At 41.5% G+C, this 21,898-nt stretch overlaps 1 protein-coding gene across 3 annotated transcripts; it reads left to right on the top strand.

Annotated features, from left to right (window-relative positions):
• The first annotated feature begins 7,254 nt into the window (after window positions 1–7,254).
• On the top strand, window positions 7,255–13,691 carry LOC144705704 (serine/threonine-protein kinase Nek6-like). Of its 3 annotated transcripts, none has more exons than XM_078578476.1 (16): window positions 7,255–7,357; window positions 7,426–7,599; window positions 7,797–7,855; window positions 7,964–8,030; window positions 8,108–8,173; window positions 8,249–8,295; window positions 8,378–8,423; window positions 8,515–8,595; window positions 8,675–8,717; window positions 8,815–8,873; window positions 9,131–9,212; window positions 9,288–9,337; window positions 9,433–9,506; window positions 9,592–9,643; window positions 9,710–9,955; window positions 12,908–13,691. In XM_078578476.1, exons 5-16 carry the CDS (start codon window positions 8,108–8,110, stop codon window positions 13,271–13,273), a joined length of 1,212 nt encoding a protein of 403 aa, XP_078434602.1. In that variant the 5' UTR covers window positions 7,255–7,357; window positions 7,426–7,599; window positions 7,797–7,855; window positions 7,964–8,030; the 3' UTR covers window positions 13,274–13,691. The 3 variants fall into 3 exon arrangements, with proteins under 3 accessions (XP_078434602.1, XP_078434601.1, XP_078434600.1); XM_078578475.1 differs by having other exon boundaries at window positions 7,708–7,855; window positions 8,815–8,864; XM_078578474.1 differs by having other exon boundaries at window positions 7,708–7,855.
• Window positions 13,692–21,898: the final 8,207 nt, after the last annotated feature.

Genomic DNA, 21,898 nt, shown 5'->3' with positions numbered 1-21,898 from the left:
GCATTAGTGTCCGCCATCCCGATATCCGTCCGATATCCGGTATGGAAAAACCGATATCCGATATCCGGGAAAAAGTGGGACGGTTCCGGATATCGGATATCGGATATCGGTACTGGAAATCGGAGGGGCAGGGATGAGGCGGATCTCGGATGCTGGATATTGGTTTTCGATATCCGGATATCAGTTTCCGGATATCGAAAACTGACATCCAGCAATTTTTGTTCAGTTGTTTGCAATCCCATATCGGAAAATTTCTAATTTCCGTGAGACTATATATTCTCTCCAGCCATTTTTCAGTTAAATCTCATCTTCGCCACCCCGCGGCCCATAATTATTTAAGTTAAAATTTTAAATTATCATTATAACGAGGGTAGAGCTACCTAATATAGCTAATAAAAATGACAATAAATTTAATGTTATTTGAGGAAAATATATCGATTTTTAAAGTTAGTAAATGAAATAATAATGTTAAAATGTCCTAACAACTAATGCTACTAGGTAATTAATATGTAGTCATTTTGGAGTAAATAAAGTTGCTAATCTAGTGAAGAAAAATAACAATAGATTTATTCTGACATAACAAGTAGTGGTATTAAGAAAATACGTAGAACCATAACTAGATTGTGGTAGAATTTATTTTTAACTAAAAAATGTTGTTATTAAGAAATTAATATACTGTTATTTTAAGAGAATAGAAATGTGTAATGTAGTGAATAAATATACTAGAAGAGTAAATATATTCCTTGGCAGTATATTTAATTACAGGGATTAATTTTTTTGATTGATTCTAAGATTATTAATGTTAATATGACCTAACAACTAATGCTACTAGGTAATTAATATATAGTCATTTTGAGTAAATAAAGTTGCAAATATAGTGAATAAAAATAACAGTAGATTTAATAAAATTTAATATTATGCATTCAACGGGATCGTCGTAGTAATCTGGGAATATTCAATTACATATCTGGCAAATGTATCAAAATTTGAATAAATTCAAAAGAAACCATACACGTCGTTAATTCGAGATTTCTAGCAAAATTTACACGTATGCTATGACTGTGGCCCTATAAAAAAAGCGTAGTCCTAACGGCTCTGTCAGAGATTTGTGCTCAATTGATCATCACCTGTGTTGCATAAGATAAGTGATAAGTAACGATAATTACGTAGAAATAAGAAGATCTAGTTCAGTTATGTGATGTGTACCTCTAGCACATGCGACCACACCATCTTCGTCGTCGTCAGCATCCTCATCTAGCTCGACGTCATTGTACCAACGTTTGTTGTCCGCACGGAGCCAACACTTCACAGTGATTAGTGTTTCAATGCTTATTGGCGACAGACGCGAGCGCTTGTACATGACAATAGCATTGCCAACCGAGAACATGCGCTCGGCAGGGGCGCTCATCGCACATACGGATAATAAGTCCCTCGCGACGGTTGCAAGCAAGGGGAAACACTTCACCCCCGTCGTGGCCCACCAAGATAATGGAGTGAACACACCCTCATTTGGCACAGTCTCCGCAAGGAACTGGTTGAACTCATCTCAGGCCGATCGCATTGTCACCGGTGCTGGTTCCACGTGCTGCATAGTGGTGCTAAGCCACTCGTCCAACTCCTCACCTCCTCGTTGCCCCTGCTCAGCGGCCCATCTCGGAACACGGCTCGACCTGTCACCGGGCAACAATGACCGTACGTATGCGATGGTCACCTCTCAGACCCCCAGGCGGAGCATTGCCCCTTTGTGGATTGGATCCATCAATGCTGCGGCCGTGATTGCCTCATTGGCCCACAATATCTATGCGTATTGTGCAAGCTTGGAAAGCATCGCTCTACACGCGTGTGCCATGTTCGAATGATCTCCTTCGTGCAAGCGTCGAATAGATGTGAAAAATGTGCCGTCTTCGATTTGCTGGACCACGTCCTCCATGTGAACCTTGAGGCCGTTTATGAGATATAGGACATCGCAGATCGTCGGCGTCACTGTCTTGCAAACATGATCCGTCGATACGGCAAAACGGCCAAGGATGCAGCAAAACTGTTTGACCAATTCCCACTCGTCCTTTGACAACTTCGACGACGTCGCCTTCTGGCCAAAAGCCGTCGAGACTTCGTCAAGTACATCACACTTCTTCACAGCGGCCGCCAACATAGTGTACGTGCTGTTCCATCGGGTTGGACAGTCTAAGACAACCATGTTGGAGTCCCCGACTTCGGGGTCATCTTCACAGGCCTGGGTGTAGAGTTCTCTTCATTGCATAGAGCTCCGAATACTCTGCACTAGGGTGCGTACCTTTGCAACTGCATCACCCAGACATAATGGCTTGCGTGGTCCATCACTGTCATCAGACATTGAGTATACATCACCGAGATCATTGTCGTTGTCGCTGTCGTACTTATCTGCGGTCCTCGTCACATCACCTTCTTCGGGTTCCACAGCCTAGGCTGAAAGAATACTGAAGCTTTTTAACGCCGCTTGCACGACAATATTCAGAATGTGTGCGACACATGGGACATGCCTCCTGGCGGTAAACCTCGGGTTTACGCTCTTCAACTTTCTCGCCATCAAAGCCAACATCCTCTTATTCGCCGTGGCATTGTCGGCAGTAATGGCGTAGACCTACATAATTACGTTAGACATGTAAATTAACAAGTTCAACTAATAAAAGGAGCAAGACGCTGAGTTCTGACCTTCGTCCGCAGACAGAACTCATCTAGTTCTTGGAGAACAATCTACGCCACGTTCTCCCCGTCGTGCTTGCTGATGATTTCTTGGATGGCAAGAACTGGCTCTCTGTACGTCCATGTGTCATCCACCTAGTGGACGGTGATGCCTAGCAATCCGGTCCCATTCTCCGCAGTCCACACGTCTACTATGAGTGACACTCGCTCCACAGTCTCACAAAGTTTCCTCACACCAAGTTTCATTTGGCCGTGCATTTGGATGGTCCACCTCTTTATGACTTTCGCACTTGGAGGATCCAAGTCGATAAGCATCGCGTAACGCCACAAATCCTTGAAGGCGACATTGTCAACAATGCTCCAGGGTGAATCTGTCAGGCATACGAATCGTGCAATGAAGTTCTTCATCTCATCTGGAGTGTGCCCTTTAATCGGCCCCCGTCGGCTAGGCTCTCCCTGTTGTTTGCTCTACAGTTTGTTGGTGATGCGTGTCTGACCACATACTTTAGGAACTTCGCCCTTCAGTTCGGCATGGCGAGCTGGATGGCATGATTTGAAGTGACGCCAAAATACATTTGTGTTTTTGTCGGCTTGCCTCTTAATGGGTCTCCTCTTACTGTGCGGGTTCAACTCTCGGCACAGTAAGCATGTATAGTATCCATCTTCCATCAGCTCGAAGTAGTCAATGATGAGGGAACGATTCGAACGAGGTTGACTCTGTACGGCATGAGAAGTTCCCCCCTCCGTACGTTCGGAACCTACGGCTCCTGACCCAGCTCTTTCCTGGGCTGGGTCATTGCCTCCGTTTGGATTCATGTTTCTGATGACATAATTTTGGTGAGCTAAATTCAACAGACCGGCATCACATGATACCAAAGTGCAATTTATACTACGAGTCACGTAACGGATGCAATGAATATGACATTTTAATAAAATAAAGAAACACACACCCAAAAACAAGAGTCCATAGAGAAGAACAAATTCAAGAATATAGGTGTAAATCATCTAATTGTGCACAAGTGAGCATGAACATTAACACAGAAAAAAACACAGAAAATAATACTAAAATTGACTCACCCAATGAAAGTTCATTGCGCAGACCAAGATCAATAAAACGGCTTTACAAGCATCTATTTTGTGTACAAGCGAGCACTAATAACAACAATTCCACTATAAAAGAAGGGAGACGAAACGCCGGTAAAGCATTTAGAAAAACCTGAAGAAGGAATCTAAAAAAAGGGTCTCCAAAGAGAAGCGAAAAGAAACAAGCGCAAAGGAGAGAGACTTATCTAAAAGTTCTCGTCAAGCTTGTAATAACAGAAAATAAGTAAAAAACAGAGAAGAGAAGAAGATGTTTAGAGAAAAACAAAAGAAGAAGGAGAATATGGAGAAGAAGGGAAGAAAAGGGTAGATGAAGAGATTAAAGAAGAAGAAGAAGAGAAAACAACAAAGAAGAAGTAAAAAAACAGAGAAGAAAAAAACGAGGAAGAGAAAAAGGACGAGAATAAAACAGTAGAATAGGAAATTAAAGAAGAAGAGGGGAAAAAATGGGTAGAAGAGGAAGAAGGCTAGAAAAACAAAGAAGGGAAGAAAGAATGAGAGGAAAAAGTAGGGAATTAAACTGGAGAGTAGGAAAATGAAGAAGATGATTGGAGAAAAAAAAAAGAAGGAGAATATAGAGAAGAAGGGAAGAAAAGGGTAGATGAAGAGATTAAAGAAGAAGACGAAGAGAAAACAACAGAAAAGAAGTAAAAAAGCAGATAAGAGAAAAACAAGGAACAGAAATAGGGAGAGAATAAAACGGCAGAGTAGGAAATTAAAGAAGAGGGGAAAAGATGGGTAGAGGAGGAAGAATGCTAAAAAAACAAAGAAGGGAAGAAAGAGTGAGAGGAGAAAGTAGGGAATCAAACTGCAGAATAGGAAAACGAAGAAGATGATTAGAGAAAAACAAAAGAAGAAGGAGAATATGGAGAAGAAGGGAAGAAAAGGGTAGATGAAGAGATTAATGAAGAAGAAGAAGAAAAGAAAACAACAGAGAAGAAGTAAAAAAACAGAGAAGAAAAAAACGAGGAAGAGAAAAAGGACGAGAATAAAACAGTAGAATAGGAAATTAAAGAAGAAGAGGGGAAATTAAGGGAGAACGAGAGGGAGAGAAGAGAGAGGGAGGGTGAGCACGATAGGTTTTACAGTACTTTATTGAAAATACGTGGCAATATCATAAGTTCAGGGATAAATGACGAATTAAGTGATTAAATGACCAATTAAGGCTAATGAAGATAGAGAATAGTGAAGTACCTGTTCAGTTTCCTCTCCTTCAGCTTTAATGAACCTGGGATCGTTTAATACGTCACATATGCTCTGGTTCCTTTTGTTTACAGATGCCAACTCTTTCTCTCCTTCTTCGGCCTCTTCTCAAATAGAGAGCAACTCAAAGTTCCTTTAGAGAAAAGGCAAACATGTTTTGTAATGCATACCATTTGCAAACAAGATGAACAAAAAAAAAACATAAATCTCCTAGGAACAATATCATCAAATGGGACAACGATCACACACAACAATGCTGGGGATGAGGATGGGGATATTATCTGGACGTGACATATATATTTCTTACAGATATCTTTGGTCTAAGTGTTCTTGGAATAAATTGATTTTACAGTTTTTGTGGCCATTTTCAAATGATTTCTTGCTCAACAGGAATTCCGTGAGATAGTTTGTAGGCAATGATCACTATTGATTTTACAATATTTTCTGACGGAATGGTTAAACAAATACCATAATTCGTTCACTGAGACACAAAATTATTGCAATTTTTTCAGGTTGACATGATTGGAATCAATGAAGCTCAATTTTTCAAGAACCTTATAAATTTCTTCTCGAAATCAGCCGATCATGATGGAAAGATTGTGATTGTTCCAGGTTTATATGGAGATTATCGAAGGCATAGTGAACCCTCCACATCAGTGTATGTCTTAAGAATTAGAGCTGAAATTGTCGCTGCTTGGAACTGAAACAATATGTTTTCAGACGTAGCTTTGGTTCTGTGCTTGATATCATTCCCAAAGCAGAGATAGTGACCAAATTGACCGCCTGGTGTGAGCTCTACGGCAATAAGGCCTTCTTCACCCATAGAAAGACAGATGAGTGACAGACTGGGGATGAGGATGGGGATTCTCAACAATGCTGACAATCATCCCACGACAAGGTAAGAAAAGTTTCTAATGCGAGGATGATGACCATTGATGATGCAGACGACAGCAGTAGAAGATGGGACCAACTAGCATGATGATTGAGACAAGGAACCCATAAGAATGAATTGAATTGAATACCGAATTGAATACATGATGATTGAGACGAGCATGATGATTGAGACGACAGAGAAGAGAAGAATTGGAGACTATGGTCGAGAGAGAAGAGAGGGCGAAGGAGAATTGGAGAGTGGAAAATGGAGACCGAAATTACAAAAATTACAAAAACGTAACTGCGACTCTGCCGTCCGCAGACACCGCCGTCCACTCCCGCCGTCCGCCTACTCCACCGGCCACTCGCCGTTGCCCGCTTGCCGTTGCTCGCCGTTGCCCGCTCCCTTTCGATTCAAAGCTTCAAAAAAAAACGAGGGAAATTTTATGACTTAAGAAATTCGATACGGATATCGAAAACCGATATCCGCATCGATATCCAGTATCGTCATCTGTCCCCCTGAGACGGGAGATGGATGCCGGTATCAGGCGGGTACTGGTATCGGATATCGGCACTGTAGCAACCGATATCCGGTATCCGGATATCGTAAAAACGGATACCGGAAATTTTATTTCCGGTGTCCGGTTCAGCATCCGTCCCGATACCGGTATCCGATACCGGCATCGGGACAGGCGAACACTATTTGGCATATTCGCATTTTACTTTTTTCTTATTAATTTACATGTTATTGAATTGCAGGGCATTGGCATTCATTGTCAAGGCCTCCGATTTGGGCCCGCCACGTGGAGAGTTACTATTGCTGGCACGTTGCTAACTAACTCGCCACCTGGGAGCGTCCACGCCAGCTCGGCGGGACCCACTCCTGACAACAGAGTAACACTTTTTTCCTCAACATATTTTTATTTGCGCAAACCATCTCATAATAAATATGCCCGATTAACGACTACCACCTCAACTTGGCGCGTGAAGACAAGTCAGTTGCATTTTTTATAGAGTTGCACTGTTATCCCCATAAAGTTTTTATTTGCGGAAAAGTATCTTTCTGACCCACGTCAGACTGGCTAACGATAAACGTAACGGCCTGAATCGAGTACATCATCAGTGCGATTTAAGTCGCCTCGTCGTCCGTCGTCCGTCGTCCGATCTCGTAAACCGTTCTGGTCAACCCGTCTCTGGGTAACGGGACGGAACGGCCAGCCCTCTGACAGATGACTGAACGCGGGGCCCATCGGTCCCGTTCCGTCTTCCTCAAGCCGTCTCCGTAGTCCGTCCCGATACCTAGAAACGTTAGAGAAGACAAACTGCAGTTTTGCCCTTAAAAAGTTATTTATGAAAGAACTATCCTTGTCAGGTGGCCCTCTTAAATAGCGAAGAAGAACAAAGAAGAAGAAGATCTCGCGGCAAAGGTAGAAGAGGAGAGATTTCTGCGTTGATTACTGCAATACGATACGAAGTAGAAAATCGAAGGATCGTTCTCGTAAGTAATGTGGATAGTTTCTTATAATTTAGTGTACACGATTGAGCTGATCCTGGTGTTAATTGCAGGTTTTTGATAAATTTGTCACACATCACTGATCAGGTATATTTGGTGATTCCGGATTACCGCTGTCGAATTCATCTCAAGACAAGTAGTATGTTCGAAACTGAGGAAATCGATCGACATGGACGACGATCGTTCTTCCTTTTGAGAGATGGACTTTTTCCTGCTGGAGTGGAAATGTATGTTTGCCTTTCTCTTTGAATTTAGCGAGATTCAGCAGTTTTTAGCAAAAGAGAAGTGAAATGAAGGATTGTCACGTCTGCCGCCGGATTGCGTTTTATTTGCAGTCTTGAATGATTCATCTGTAAAAGATCTCGTTGTCTAACTCTTCGCGATTATGGAGTCCCACATGGATCAATATGAAATTATGGAACAGATTGGCAGAGGAGCTTTCGGAGCTGCAATTCTTGTAAATCACAAGATTGAGAAGAAAAGGTTTGGATTTTTCGAGTGCAATCAATTCTTTCCAGCGTCAAATTTTCTGATAAATCTTATCACTTCTGAAAGTCTTGATGCAAATAAACAGTTGATCATTGACTTCAGATATGTCCTGAAGAAGATCCGGCTAGCAAAGCAAACAGAAAGATGTCGGAGATCTGCTCACCAAGAGGTAGATCCAAGGCCTCCTCTTTTCATCTAGAAGTCAGCGTCTTACTTCTAAAGTTCTATAATCAACATCGTTGATAGATGGCTCTCATCGCTCGGATTCGACACCCATTCATAGTCGATTACAAGGATTCTTGGGTGGAAAAGGTGGGGAAAATCTCAGAAAATATTCTTTTTTTTTGCTTTCTTTTGGTAAAATTCCTAATTTTTATTGCGAGACAGGGTTGTTATGTTTGCATAGTGACGGGTTATTGCGAAGGTGGAGACATGTGAGTGGGTATTGTCAGGGTTTTTTTATTTATTAAATTTCGCTGATTAAATTTTGATGCTGTGATGTCTTTTATTACATAGGGCTCTTATGATAAAGAAATCGGGTGAAGACCTTTTTCCTGAAGAGGTGAGTTACAAATCTGATAAGGCCCTCCCATAGGGGTCTTTATGTCATTTCAGTATTTCCGTCTTATTCTTTGCCTTGGTTTTTCTTTTAGAAACTGTTGAAGTGGTTCACGCAGTTGCTATTGGCTGTTGAATATTTGCATTCCAACTTTGTCCTTCACCGGGACCTAAAGGTTGCGATTAATCCATCAAATTAAAATTTATATTGGTTTTCCATATAATTCTAAAATTTAATTATTCAAATTGTGGCAGTGCTCAAACATATTTTTGACCAAGGAACAGGATCTTCGTCTCGGTGAGTTTTTTCCTCTGGTTTCGCGATTGGATTTTTACTGTTCATAAGTTCATCTACATATCACTTATGAAAAATCATATTTTTTATTTCATTGCAGGGGACTTTGGGCTCGCGAAAACTTTGAAGGCAGACGATTTGGCTTCTTCTGTAAGTGCGGTAATCCTTGATTTTTAATCGGCAGGTTCATCTCTGACAATTATCCACTGAATATCGTACATTAGTTTTAGGAAATAAAGACATGAAAATAGAAAATAAATTTGCTTCCAAAATTCTTTTCATCAATGCAACTAAATCTGCCCTCACTGCTGGGAGCTTGATATATTTTGAGGGAAAACTAACATAAATCCAAAAGACTGAAATGCCTTTGTAGGAGAAATTACGAGAATACCCTTCATGAAATAATCTTGTTTCAGGTGGTTGGAACGCCTAACTACATGTGCCCAGAGCTTCTAGCGGACATTCCTTATGGCTTCAAATCAGATATTTGGTCTCTTGGTAAGATGCTCATGATTATAGATAATCGCAGCAAGAAATATGATGGTCCTGACCATTGATTTTCTTTTTTTCTAGGTTGTTGCATGTACGAAATGGCTGCCCATCGTCCAGCTTTTAAAGCCTTCGTATGATTCCACATTTCCTATTGCCAATTCCGCATAATTATGGTTAATTACAACGTTAAATAAAGGGAATTTTCTTCAACTTTGGGCAATCTCAGGATATGTCAGGGCTAATAAGTAAGATTAACCGCTCAGCCACTGGCCCTCTCCCTGCGTGTTACTCTCCTTCCTTGTAAGTACCCTTGATTCTTGCTAACCCGCAAAATTACTCTTCTTTTTTAATCTTTTTTTCTTAACAAAAAAAAATCTTTTTGCAGGAAGTCACTAATCAAGAGCATGCTCAGGAAGAATCCGGAGCATCGACCGAGTGTAAGCAATTTGCTCGGATCATCGTTTCTAAACCATTTGACAGATCCTGACCGTAGATTTTTTTAGGCGTCTGAGATCCTACGGCATCCGAGCCTGCAACCATACGTCAGACAGTATACTTGGGCCGAGCCTGATCAGCCCATTTTTCCTCCCTCGGATAGCCAAGAAAGATTTCGAGCCCATAAAATTGAGCCCAAATTGTCCAAACCGCCCAAGCCCATTAAAAGCCCGTTAACGAAGCCATCCATCAGCCCAGGCTCTTCCAGCTCAAGGTCGAACTCTGACGCGTCCCCCAAAGAAGACCCACGTCTGGTAAGAACTGCCTCCATTTATCTCTCTCTGCCTTTCTATCCCCGTATCTCTATCTTCCTCTCTCTCTCTCTCTCTCTCACTTTCTCTCTCTTTCTGTATCTGCCTCTCTCTCTCTCTCCAACTATCTGACCATCTCTCTCTTTCTGTATCTGCATCTCTCACTCTCTCTCTCTCCAACTATCTTACCATCTCTCATTTTCCATCTCTCTCTCTGTATCTGCCTCTCTCACTCTCTCTCTCTCTCTCTCTCCAACTATCTGACCATCTCTCTCTTTCTGTATCTGCATCTCTCACTCTCTCTCTCTCCAACTATCTTACCATCTCTCATTTTCCATCTCTCTCTCTGTATCTGCCTCTCTCACTCTCTCTCTCTCTCTCCAACTATCTTACCATCTCTCACTTTCTCTCTTTCTGTATATGCATCTCTCACTCTCTCTCTCTCTCCAACTATCTGACCATCTCTCTCTTTCTGTATCTGCCTCTCTCACTCTCTCTCTCTCCAAATATCTTACCATCTCTCACTTTCTCTCTCTTTCTGTAGCTGCCTCTCTCACTCTCTCTCTCTCTCCAACTATCTCACCATCTCTCACTTTCTCTCTCTTTCTGTATCTGCCTCTCTCACTCTCTCTCTCTCCAAGTATCTTACTATCTCTCACTTTCTCTCTTTCTGTATCTGCCTCTCTCACTCTCTCTCTCTCCAACTATCTAACCATCTCTCACTTTCTCTCTTTCTGTATCTGCCTCTCTCACTCTCTCTCTCTCTCCAACTATCTCACCATCTCTCCAACTCCCTCCCCCTCTTTCACTCTATATATGTGTGTGTGTCTCTCTATTTCTCTCTCTGTCTCTCTGTCTCCTATCTTTCTCTCCATCTTCATCTCTGTCCTTGTATCTCAAACTCTCGCTCTCTCTGTCTCGCCTTTGTCTGTCTATCTCTGACTTCTCTCTAAACATCTCTCTATTTTTGTCCTCTCTCTCAGTCTCTCTAGGTTCTCTAAATGTCTTTTTTCCTCTTTCTCTGGTCCTGTATTAGCATTAACCTGTCCCTCACACGATGTTGGTTGATGATATCAGAATGGATGCTGAAATGGATATCGTAAATGGAATATCCGATATCTGATAGGGGATGAGGATATCGGATATCACTTGCTGCAGCACTGATATCCAATAATGTAATTTGACCTGATATCAGCATCCATCTTCATCGCAGGACTTGGATGATATTACCAGATATTGGTTTTGGATATCGGTTTTTTTGATATCGTACATAAAAATAGAAATATTATTTAAATATATTTTTTTATTAAGAAACATATTTGTATAATTAAGTGATAGCACATAAATTTATTCTTCGCCTGAGTAGAAAAAAAATTTGTTAATGGATTTGATCAATATTCAATTGAGTTGGACTGGTAGAAATTGTAGGAGTTAATAATTAGTCTGGCCCGGCCCAGAACCGGTCGGGCCCTGTGAACACCAAAAGGTCCAGTATGACTTGGTCAACATTACTTAATGCTTGATGCATAGAACATAGTGACTTCCATTTTTTTTTCAAGCAGTTATGCTGTTTATATTTTTCCATATGGGACAATGGGTTCTTGTTTTTTGTTAATCCATATGGGACAATGTCAGACAACATATTTGTATATGGGACAATGCTGTTTATGTTTTTTGCTGGATATCAATATCAAACAGATCCAATATCCAGTACGAGCATCCCCCACGTCCGGTATCAGGCAGATATTCTATATCTGGTATCTGAAATCATCTCACTTTCATCCAGATATAGGTTGTCTGACATGGGACAGATATTGGGGAGGCGAACAATACCCTATACATCCCTCACTCTCTCTAAATATCTGTCTTCCTCAATTTCTGTCTTTTCTATGTGACTCAAGCCCCTATCTAATTGTTTATTTCTATTTTTTATTAACTGTTGTCCCTACATCTCTTTATATGGCTTTCTGTCTCCCTCTATCTCTCTATCTCTTCTCTGTCCTTTATCTCCCCATCTCTCTATCTCTCTTTCTATTTTTTTCTGCCAATGTTTATCGCCATCTCTCTCTACCTTTGTCTCTCCTCCTATCAATAATTTTTTTCTTCCTCTGACTGCACACTTCTCTCCCTCTCTCTTCTCTCTCTCTCTCCCTCCCTCTCTCACTCTCTCTCTTCTCTCCCACCCTTTTCTTTTCCCTCTCTCTCTCTCTTCTCTCCCACTCTTCACTTTTCTCTCTCTCTCTCCCTTTTCTCTCCATCTCAGTCTCCTCTCTCCCACTCTTCTCTTTTCCCTCTCTCTTCTCTCTCTCTCCCTTTCTCTCTCCATCTCAGTCTCCTCTCTCCCACTCTTCTCCTTTCCCTCTCTCTTCTCTCTCTCCCTTTCTCTCTCCATCTCAGTCTCTTCTCTCTCTGTCTTTCTCTTCCTCTCTCCCTTTCTCTCTCCATCTCAGTCTCCTCTCTCCCACTCTTCTCTTTCCCTCTCTCTTCTCTCTCTCCATCTCAGTCTCCTCTCTCCCACTCTTCTCTTTTCCCTCTCTCTTCTCTCTCTCCCTTTCTCTCTCCATCTCAGTCTCTTCTCTCTCTGTCTTTCTCTTCCTCTCTCTCTTCTTTCCCACCCTTTTCTTTTCCCTCTCTCTCTCTCTTCTCTTCTCTTTGCCCTCTCTTCTCTCTCTCCCTTTCTCTCTCCATCTCAGTCTCCTCTCTCCCACTCTTCTCTTTTCCCTCTCTTCTCTCTCTCCCTTTCTCTCTCCATCTCATCTCTCTCTATCACTCTCTTCCTCTCCCTCTTCATCTCTCTCGCTCTCGGCCCTCTTTCTCTCTTCTCTCTCTTCCTCCCCCACCCCCTCTCTCCCTTCATTTCTCCAATACTAACTTCCAATCCGCCTCTGTCTATCCGATTCACCGCGAACTGGGCGGATTTCTTCAAACTGAACGCATACTACTCTCTGGACGCAGCCACAGCGGAAGAACTGGGGCAGAAAAGGGGCGTCGCGCAAGGAAGCGAGAGAAGAAGAGAGCGTTTCGGCCATGGATCAGTCCTTCCCGAGCTCGGACGAGGAGTTAGTCTCCATGGATGGGTCAGGCGAAGAGGTAACCAGCTCTTTGTCAAAGAGCGGGGAGGCATATAAGGAGAGAGCGGAGGCGCTGGAAGGGCTGTTGGAGCTATCGGCGGAGCTGCTGCGAGGGAAGAGGATGGAGGAGCTGGCCGCTGTGCTAAGGCCCTTTGGCAAGGACAAAGTCTCTCCAAGGGAGACCGCCATCTGGCTCGCCAGGAGCCTCAAAACCGTCCAGACAGCCCAGGACAGGCTAGACCACATGTAACTAGGCTTTGACATTTTGGACCGAACTGAACCGGGACCGAACAAGACCAGACCGGAACTGGACCGAACTTCAAGTAAGATTTAGGTCCATGCCAAAAAACCAGACCGGACTGGACCTTGTCCCACGTACTACCCATCCCCCTCCCCGTCGCCCTTCCCATCACCCGCCCCAAGCGCTCATCGCCGCTACTCCGCAAGCACAACGCCTCTGCCACCTCCGTGCTCCTCTGCCACCCCCCTGCACCAGACCAGACCGGGACCGAACAAGACCGGACCGGAATCGGACCGAACTTCAGGTAAGGTTTAGGTCCATGCCAAAAAACCGGACCGGACCGGGACCGTCAAACCCTTCTTGTAACATTCTCTCTGTGAACAATCTCAAATATTGAAGGACTAATAAAGATATAGAAGAGAAGAAAGATGAGAAGAGAGATGAGAGAAGAAGAAGAAGAACAAGAAGAATAGTTAGAAGATCGTTGTATTCCCACAAAGATTAATCGTTACATTGGTTGTGTATTTATAATACATATAGACTAGTTAAAAATAGAAATCTTCCGTTTAATGTATATATCCATTGTGACAGTTTATAACGGATATATAAGTTTAAAATATGATTTTAATCCTGGCCGTTATAACGACTTGGGTGCACCGATCACAGCCGTTGATTGGTGTTGTAGAGCATCCTTTATAACGGATACATATGTTTAATCCTGGCCATTATAATGACTTGGGTGCACCGATCACAGCCGTTGATCGATGCCGTAGACCCATCATTTATAACGGATATATCAGATCTAATCCTGACCCTTATAACTATCTAAGGTTTAATCCTGACCGTCAATGTTTAATCCTATTCTATCTTTGAACTTATATTGAATCCTATCATCTAAATCTTTAACGAGTATATGATACTTATTTATTTATACTAACTAATATTGATTAAGTCCCTAACAGGTGGTCACCGAGTTTGCTGACTCCTCAACACTCTCCTCTCTCTCTCTCTCTTTCACTCACTCCTTTTCACTCTCTCTATCTTTGTGTGTGTCTCTCTCTATCAGTCACTCCCTCGCCGACTCAGTCTCACACTCTTGTTGAAGATGGCACTATATCTTGACTAAAGAGAAACGGAAGAGATGATAAAGGGGTTGAGAATGAAGATGGACTGAAGAAAGATCGTATGAATACATCAAGGGGGTATTTATAGACTTGGTGGAACTGCCTTAAAGAAAATTATGGTTTGGTTAAGCCAGCCTTAGTTTGGTTGATGCGGGGTTAAGGAAACTCTGCATGGGGAAGCTGTGCAATATTGAGAGAGGCTACGGGATGAAGTAGATGTTCTGTACGTGGTTTGGTTAATGTTTGGATAGGTAATCCTGCATGGTGACGCTGTATGGTATGGAGCAAATGGGCGGGAATACTTGTCTTAGCCATCAATTCTTCTTCTACTTAGCGACTCTCTCTCTCTCTCTCTTCCTTGCTCCTTCCCTCCCTCTCTCTCACAGTCACCCACTCTTTATCTCACTCTCAATCACCCACTCTCTCTCTCTCAGTCATACACTCTCTCTCTCTCTTTCTCAATCACCCACACTCTCTCTCAGTCACCCACTCTCTCTCTCTCTCAGACACCCACACACTCTCTCAGTCACCCACTCCCTCACTCTCAGTCACCCACACTCTCTCTCAGTCATCCACTCTCTCTCTCTCAATCACCCGCTCTCTCACTTACTCTCAGTCACCCACTCTCTCGCTTACTCTCAGTCACCCACTCTCTCACTTACACTCAATCACCAACGCTCTCTCTCTTACTCTCAGTCACCCACTCCTTGTTTCCCTCATAGTCACCCATTCTCCCTCTTTGAGTCACCCATTCTTTCTCTCTCTCAGTCGCCCTCTCTCTCTCTCTCTCTGAGTCACCCACTCTTTCTCTCTCTCTCTCAATCACCCACTCTCTCTCTAAGATTCACCCATTGTTTCTCTCACTCTCAGTCACCCTCTCTTTCTCTCATTTGACGTCATCTATTACGTTGTATTTATACTGCTTCATTTACACAAGACTCCCAAATGACTAAGGGTATGATTAAATATAAATTCTAATCCATCATTAAGTTAATATTGATACATAATGTGGATCATCCACCCTCGGTATAAGAGGAGATTAACTCAAGGAAGACAATGCATCCAAATCCCTAGCCTGATAGTAAGGATATTTGAGAATATATTCTCCAATGATCCTTTTTACGCATTAGTACTAATTGAATGATGGACTAGGGTTTGATGATCAACCATACACTAAGTAATTTGGGAGTTTCACATGGATGAAGGATTATACATACACGGTAACCAATGACGGTAAAGGTTCCATGATTGTGTTCAAAATCTGCTCGGTATCTTGTAGAGCATGACGAGTAGCTTGGCACCCCACGGGGTTACCTATTGATTAATTAACATACCTGTTGATATAGTTAATTAATAAGGAAGGCCAATAGATATTATTGGACCTTAAGGTTATTAACTAGAATGATATATGGGCCTAGAAGGTCAGCCACATAAGATTAAAAGGATGTTGGAAGATATACTTTATTTTGAGTCTTTTGTGAAAAATACTTAATGAGCATAAATAAAGGGGGGACACCCATTGTAGGTGCTTAGGCAAGCCATATCTGGTCGCCCCCCCTATCTCTACCTTCTCCACTCATTCCACAAGTCACCTTGATGGTAAGAAGAGTCACAAGATATTCAAAAAGGAGTGGTGAATAAAGAGAGGAGATCCAACAACCTTCTAGTCATGTGGATACTACTAGAGGCAAGCAAGTAAAGGGTGGAAAAAGATTCCCAAAAGGTAATCAATGAATTACATGTTTTAGAGAATATTAAAGAAATGATCCAATGCTTCCACTATTGAAATGAGTTTTTATGCAACAAAACAATATCCCTACAACCCAACATTTTAGTCATTAATTCTTATTAAAAATAGTAAATTTAATATCTATTATCCATTTAGATATATTTACATATATTTTGTGAATCTACATATATTTAATTTTTTAAATAATTAATTTCAAATTTTATTTTATGATATCTACTATCCACTTAGATATGCAGTACATGGTATCAACATTTGGTAGCACCCATTGAGTGACAATCTAAGTCCCTCTTTAATTACAACATATGGATTTATTTCCTTTTTTGCAGATATAAAATTTAATTAGGGATGGTATTGACATGGATTCAAATTGACAGAGACATACATCAAAAGTCTACCTGGTCCCTTCGACTTGTTGAGTGGTCTAGAAAACCCCCTAGTCATGTGGCCCAACCCTCTTGGATAAATTGGGCTAGTCAACAAAAGGTTTTTTCTCTAGGTTGGATTGGGATAATGGTTTCACTTACAGATCAGACCACACAACCAACCCTTAGTATGCGGTTACCAGAACATTGGCCTTTGGGGAAATACAGCACAGAGGAGGAAGATAGTGGCAAACTTGCTAGGGGTTCCATGAACCATATTGAAAGGGAGGATGGTGAAAATTGAGAGGCACTCTCTTCAAGTGTCTAGCAATGTGCAATCATTTCCCATCATAAGAAAATATGTTATTTAAGGTCACACTTCTTACTTTATTTCAATACAAGTGTATCACAATAAACTAAATGTCAATTAAATGGATGATTTTTCTAAATGACAAAAAAGTAAAGATACTTAAGTACAGTTGAAAAAATATAGAATTAGATAATATGTGACAAATGGGCCTTAAATATGATCAGTTTCTATGAGCACCAAATGAATGTTGGGTCCTGGTGCTTTGATTATAGGTTAGAAAACATATTTTATGAAACATAAATTGAATCAAATCCAATTACATATCTAAAACAAAACACATATAGTTTTCCTTGGGGGGGACTTGTTCCACACTTGACTTTCTCTATTAGAGATTGTTTTGAAATTATGAATGTCCAACCTCTAGAAGTATCCATGCGATCAAGTTGTTCTTCGATCTCCACTTCTCCTACAACTCTTCTTGAAACTCTTGTAGATCTTTTCAGCATGAAGACACTCTTATTGGTTGAAGAAAGAGAGGGGGACCCTCTTATTTCTGGCTAGAAAATGGGTGCCCTACCCTTTTATACTTATTTTTTTGTATAAAAACTCTTCAAGTAAAAGTATATCCAACAATGCCCCTTAGCAATATTATGCATATGACCATCTAGGCCCATGTATCATCCTAGTTAATAAATTTAATAGCCCAGTAACTGTTAGACAACCTTATTACTTAAATAAAATCAATATGTTAAGTTTCGAACCCTTGGGGTGCAAAGCTACACCTCATGCTCTAAAAGATACAATGTAGTGTTTGATTTTTCTCGTTGAACTTTTGTTGTTATCGGTTATCTTGTGTATAACCTTTTGTCTTAGAAGACTCTTGAATTACTTAAGGTATGGTTAAGTGGAAAACAATAATACATCATTGAGTTATTATTGATATGTAACAAGGAACCTTGGAAAAAGTTTTCTCCAATATCATCACTATTGGGTTCAGTGCCTTGGTTCATCCATGGAAATCATGTTTTCATGGATGCGGAAGCGTGGTCGATCAATTCTCAATCAATCTTTAAAACAAAAATTGAAATTACCTTTTGGGGAACTCGTTCCAACCTTGACTTTGCCACTCTAAGATCGTTCTAAAACCGTTCACGCGTCCGGCCTCTAGAAGTATCCACGCGATCACTCGGTGCTTGGATCTCCACGTCTTCCTCTTAAAATCTTCTTGAAAATCTAAAAGATCTCCTCACCATGAAAATACTCTTCCTTGGATGAGTGGAGAAGAGAGTGGAGAAGGGGAGAGGCTCTCAAATTATGCTTGCATAGGTGCTCCAAATGAGACCCCTTTCACCCTTTATATTTCACTTAAGGTTTTTCTCAAAAACCCTCCAAAGTAAAATATATCTACCAATGCCCTTATGACCTTGTGCGTGTGACCCTCTAGGCCCATGTATCGTTCTAATTAATAACTTTAATGGCCCAATAACATTTATTGACCAACCTTATTAATTAACTATATCAACATATAGATTAATTAAGTAAGGATCGATTTAGCCCAATCGATAGGTTAAGTTTCCAGCCCGTGGGGTGCCAAGCTACACCTCGTGCTCTAGAAGATACCGAGTAGTCTCGAACTCTCTCATGGAACCTTTACCGTCATCGGTTACCGTACATGTATAATCCATCATCCGTGCGAGACTCTCGAACGACTTAGGGTATGGTTTATCGTCAAACCCTAATCCGTCATTTGATTAGTACTGATGCGTAATGGGGATCATTGCAGAACGCCTTCTCCAATATCCTCACTACCCTAGCCAGGGATTTTTCTGCATCGTCTTCCTCGAGTCAATCTCCTCTTATACCAAGGGCGGATAATCCCATCTTGACCACTCAATCATCTCCATAAGCTTCTTACTACATCCGATCTATAACTTATTTGAATCCCATGATTAGAGGCTCGTAAGTCATAATCAAAACATAGTCGTCTACTCACGAGATGTCCTTGGTATCTCAAGTCCGTGGATCATTTATATAATCGTGACTTGAATCAACCTGATTGATGTTTAGGTATAATACCATTCAGGGATTCGTATTGATCAATTGAGTGAACTCTTTCTCCAAAGAGCACCCGCCATCTGTCCTTAGTGTCGCCACAATAATAGCTACACGATCAGCTATACTTATTGTATAAGTAGGATCATCTAGTGCTATTCTATCCGGATAATTTGATGTTCGCCTCGACTATTCATCGAATAAGAATATTTAGAATACATGTTTAAAAACTAGTGATCATTGTATTATGATCTCATCATAATTCACTTAGTCATTGCACGTATTCATGGACTTCATTATAAACATCACATGAAATAATAATGAATGCAAATAGTTTACTCAATGAACTTAAATAAATATGGAAGTGTGATTGGCTTGATGGCCACATAATATCCATCAATCACTAACCCAGACAGGGATCTAGCTGAATCATCTTTGTTGAGTCTATCTCCTCTTGTACCAAGGACTGACTATCATGTCTTGACCACTCAGTCACCTCCATGTACTTTTTACTATCCAAGCTTGGAATTATTTCGAATCCATTGGTTAGAGACTCCTACGCCAAAGTCAAACATAGTCATGCATCCATGATATGTCCTTGGCTTCTCGAGTAGATGAATAACTTATACAATTGTGACATGAATAAACCTGAATTACCTTTAGGTATAATAATACCATTCATGGATTATTATAGATTAATTCAACAGACTATTTTTCTGTAGAGCATCCACTTTCTGTCCTTATTGTCTCCATACTAACGGCCACATAACCTCCAGACTCATTTGTATAAGTTGAAATATATAGTGTTATTCAATCTGGATAATTCAATGTTCATCTTTACAATCAATTGAATAACATTTTGAAGTTTAAATACTAGTGATCACTTTATTAAGATCTCATCATACTTCACTGGGTCATTAAACATATCATAGACTTCATTATAAACATCACGTAATAATAACATTGAATAAATATTTATTTCAATGAACTCAAATAAAAAATGGTGGTATGATTGTCCTGACAACCACAATATCGATCTATTTTACCTCAAGTAAAATTTTACCTGGAAAAATTAAGTAGTGGATGAAATGATTAATCCTCATATGTAGGAAACATGGTAGACTTAAAGAGTAAATTATAAATCAAGACAATAGTCGAGATTAAGAAAATTGATACCTATTTTGATGATGGGAACAAAATTAACCCATGGGTGAGCGAATGTGGAAACCATCTTTACTAGCCAAAGAGACATTAACGGTGCAAAAATAGAACATAGACATTCAAGTCCACCCTTCAGCTTATTATCCTGATGTTTCTACATGGTTCCTAGACATTTTATTCACGAGAGATGCAAGTATGATAGGGAAATTTTCTTTTACATAAAGTAAAAAAGACAGAACAAAATTATTGTGAATATGATATGCACATGTTGATGTAGAGAACAAGATTAATATGCAATGTTTGTGGACAGATGGCAATAGATGGTGATGGTATCCCATCCATCATCCATCACATGAAATCCATCATTATCATAGCCATACATCATCTACCACCAATTATGAGTCATCCATCATCGTCATCGTCACCTGTCTACTGTCATCCATCATCCATCACCTGACATTCGTCATCATCATAGTCGTCCATTATCCACAACCAATTATGAGTCATCCATCATTGTCATTATCATCCGTCGAATGTCATCAATCACCTGTGATCTGACATCTAACACACATTATCCTTCATCTGACATCTAGCTTCCATTATCCTTCATCCATCTTTTATCATCCTTTATCCATCATCTGTTATCCATTACCCAATATCTGTTATCCATCTTCCGTTATCTACCATGCAATCATCCTTCATCCTTCATCTTTTATCTGTCATCCTTTATCCATCATCCATGATTAGTCATCCATTATGCATCATCCATCATCCATCATCCATTATCCATGATTGATGATCGATGATAGATAACGGAAGATGGATAATAGATATCGGGTAATGGATAAAAATGATTGTTCTAGTGGATAACAATCATTTATCCATCACCCATCATCCATTGTCCATGATCCATGATCAATCACCCATCCATCATCCATCATCTGTTGTTGGCCGATGCATGAGGTAAGTGGACCACGTATTTCTTAGGCTGATTGGAGAATTGTTGGCCCAACCCGACCCAACCTTACCCAATGCAACCCAATGCACCATGACCCAACCCGACAAAACCCAGCCCAACCCCGCCCAGCCATACCCAAACTGACCTGACCCCACCAGACCTGACCCGACTCTACTAGACCAATCAGATTGGACAGATCGACCAGACCTGGTTTAAACCCACTAGACCCGACCCGACTCCACTAGACCAATCAGACCGAACAGACCAACCAGACCTGGTCTGAACCCGCTAAACCTGACCCGACTCCACTAGACCAATCAGACAGAACCGACCTGACCCGACTCCACTAGACCAATCAGACCGAACCGACCTGACCCGACTCCACTAGACCAATCAGACCGAACCGACCTGACCCCACTCCACTAGACCAATCAGACCAAACCGACCTGACCCCACTCCACTGGACCAATCAGACCGACCTGACTCCACTAGACTAATCAGATCGGACGGACCGGCCAGACTTAGTCCAACCCGACGGACCCCTTCCAACTCCGCTAGACCAATCAGACTGACCAGACCCGGTCCGACCTGCCCGGACCCAACCCGACTCCACTAGACCAATCAGACAGAACAGACCGACCAGACCCAGTCCGGCCCGACCGGACCTGACCCGATTCCACCGGACCAATCAGAACGAACAGACCGACCAGACCCAGTCTGACCCGACTGGGACCCACCCAACTCTACTAGACCAATCAGACCGAACAGACCGACCAGACTCGGTCCGACCCGTCCGGACCCGACAACTCCACTAGACCAATCAGACCGACCAGACCCAGCCGACCCGACCCGACCCGACCCGACCCGAGAGCCGACCCGTGTTGACCAGGTCGGTAGTTACAAAAACCGGGGCCGAC

The sequence above is a fragment of the Wolffia australiana genome, chromosome 7 (genome assembly GCF_029677425.1).
Source record: "Wolffia australiana isolate 7733 chromosome 7, ASM2967742v1".
Taxonomy (NCBI): Eukaryota; Viridiplantae; Streptophyta; class Magnoliopsida; order Alismatales; family Araceae; genus Wolffia; species Wolffia australiana.
The sequence above is the reverse complement of the archived record's forward strand: the minus strand, read 5'-3'. Positions and strand labels throughout refer to the sequence as shown.

Coding starts and splice junctions, on each gene's coding strand:
- LOC144705704 (XM_078578474.1), top strand. CDS start 7,758: ATGGAGTCCCACATGGATCAATATGAAATTATGGAACAGATTGGCAGA. Junction 8,296..8,377: donor TATTGCGAAGGTGGAGACAT/GTGAGTGGGTAT, acceptor TTTATTACATAG/GGCTCTTATGATAAAGAAAT. Junction 9,644..9,709: donor ATCCGGAGCATCGACCGAGT/GTAAGCAATTTG, acceptor AGATTTTTTTAG/GCGTCTGAGATCCTACGGCA.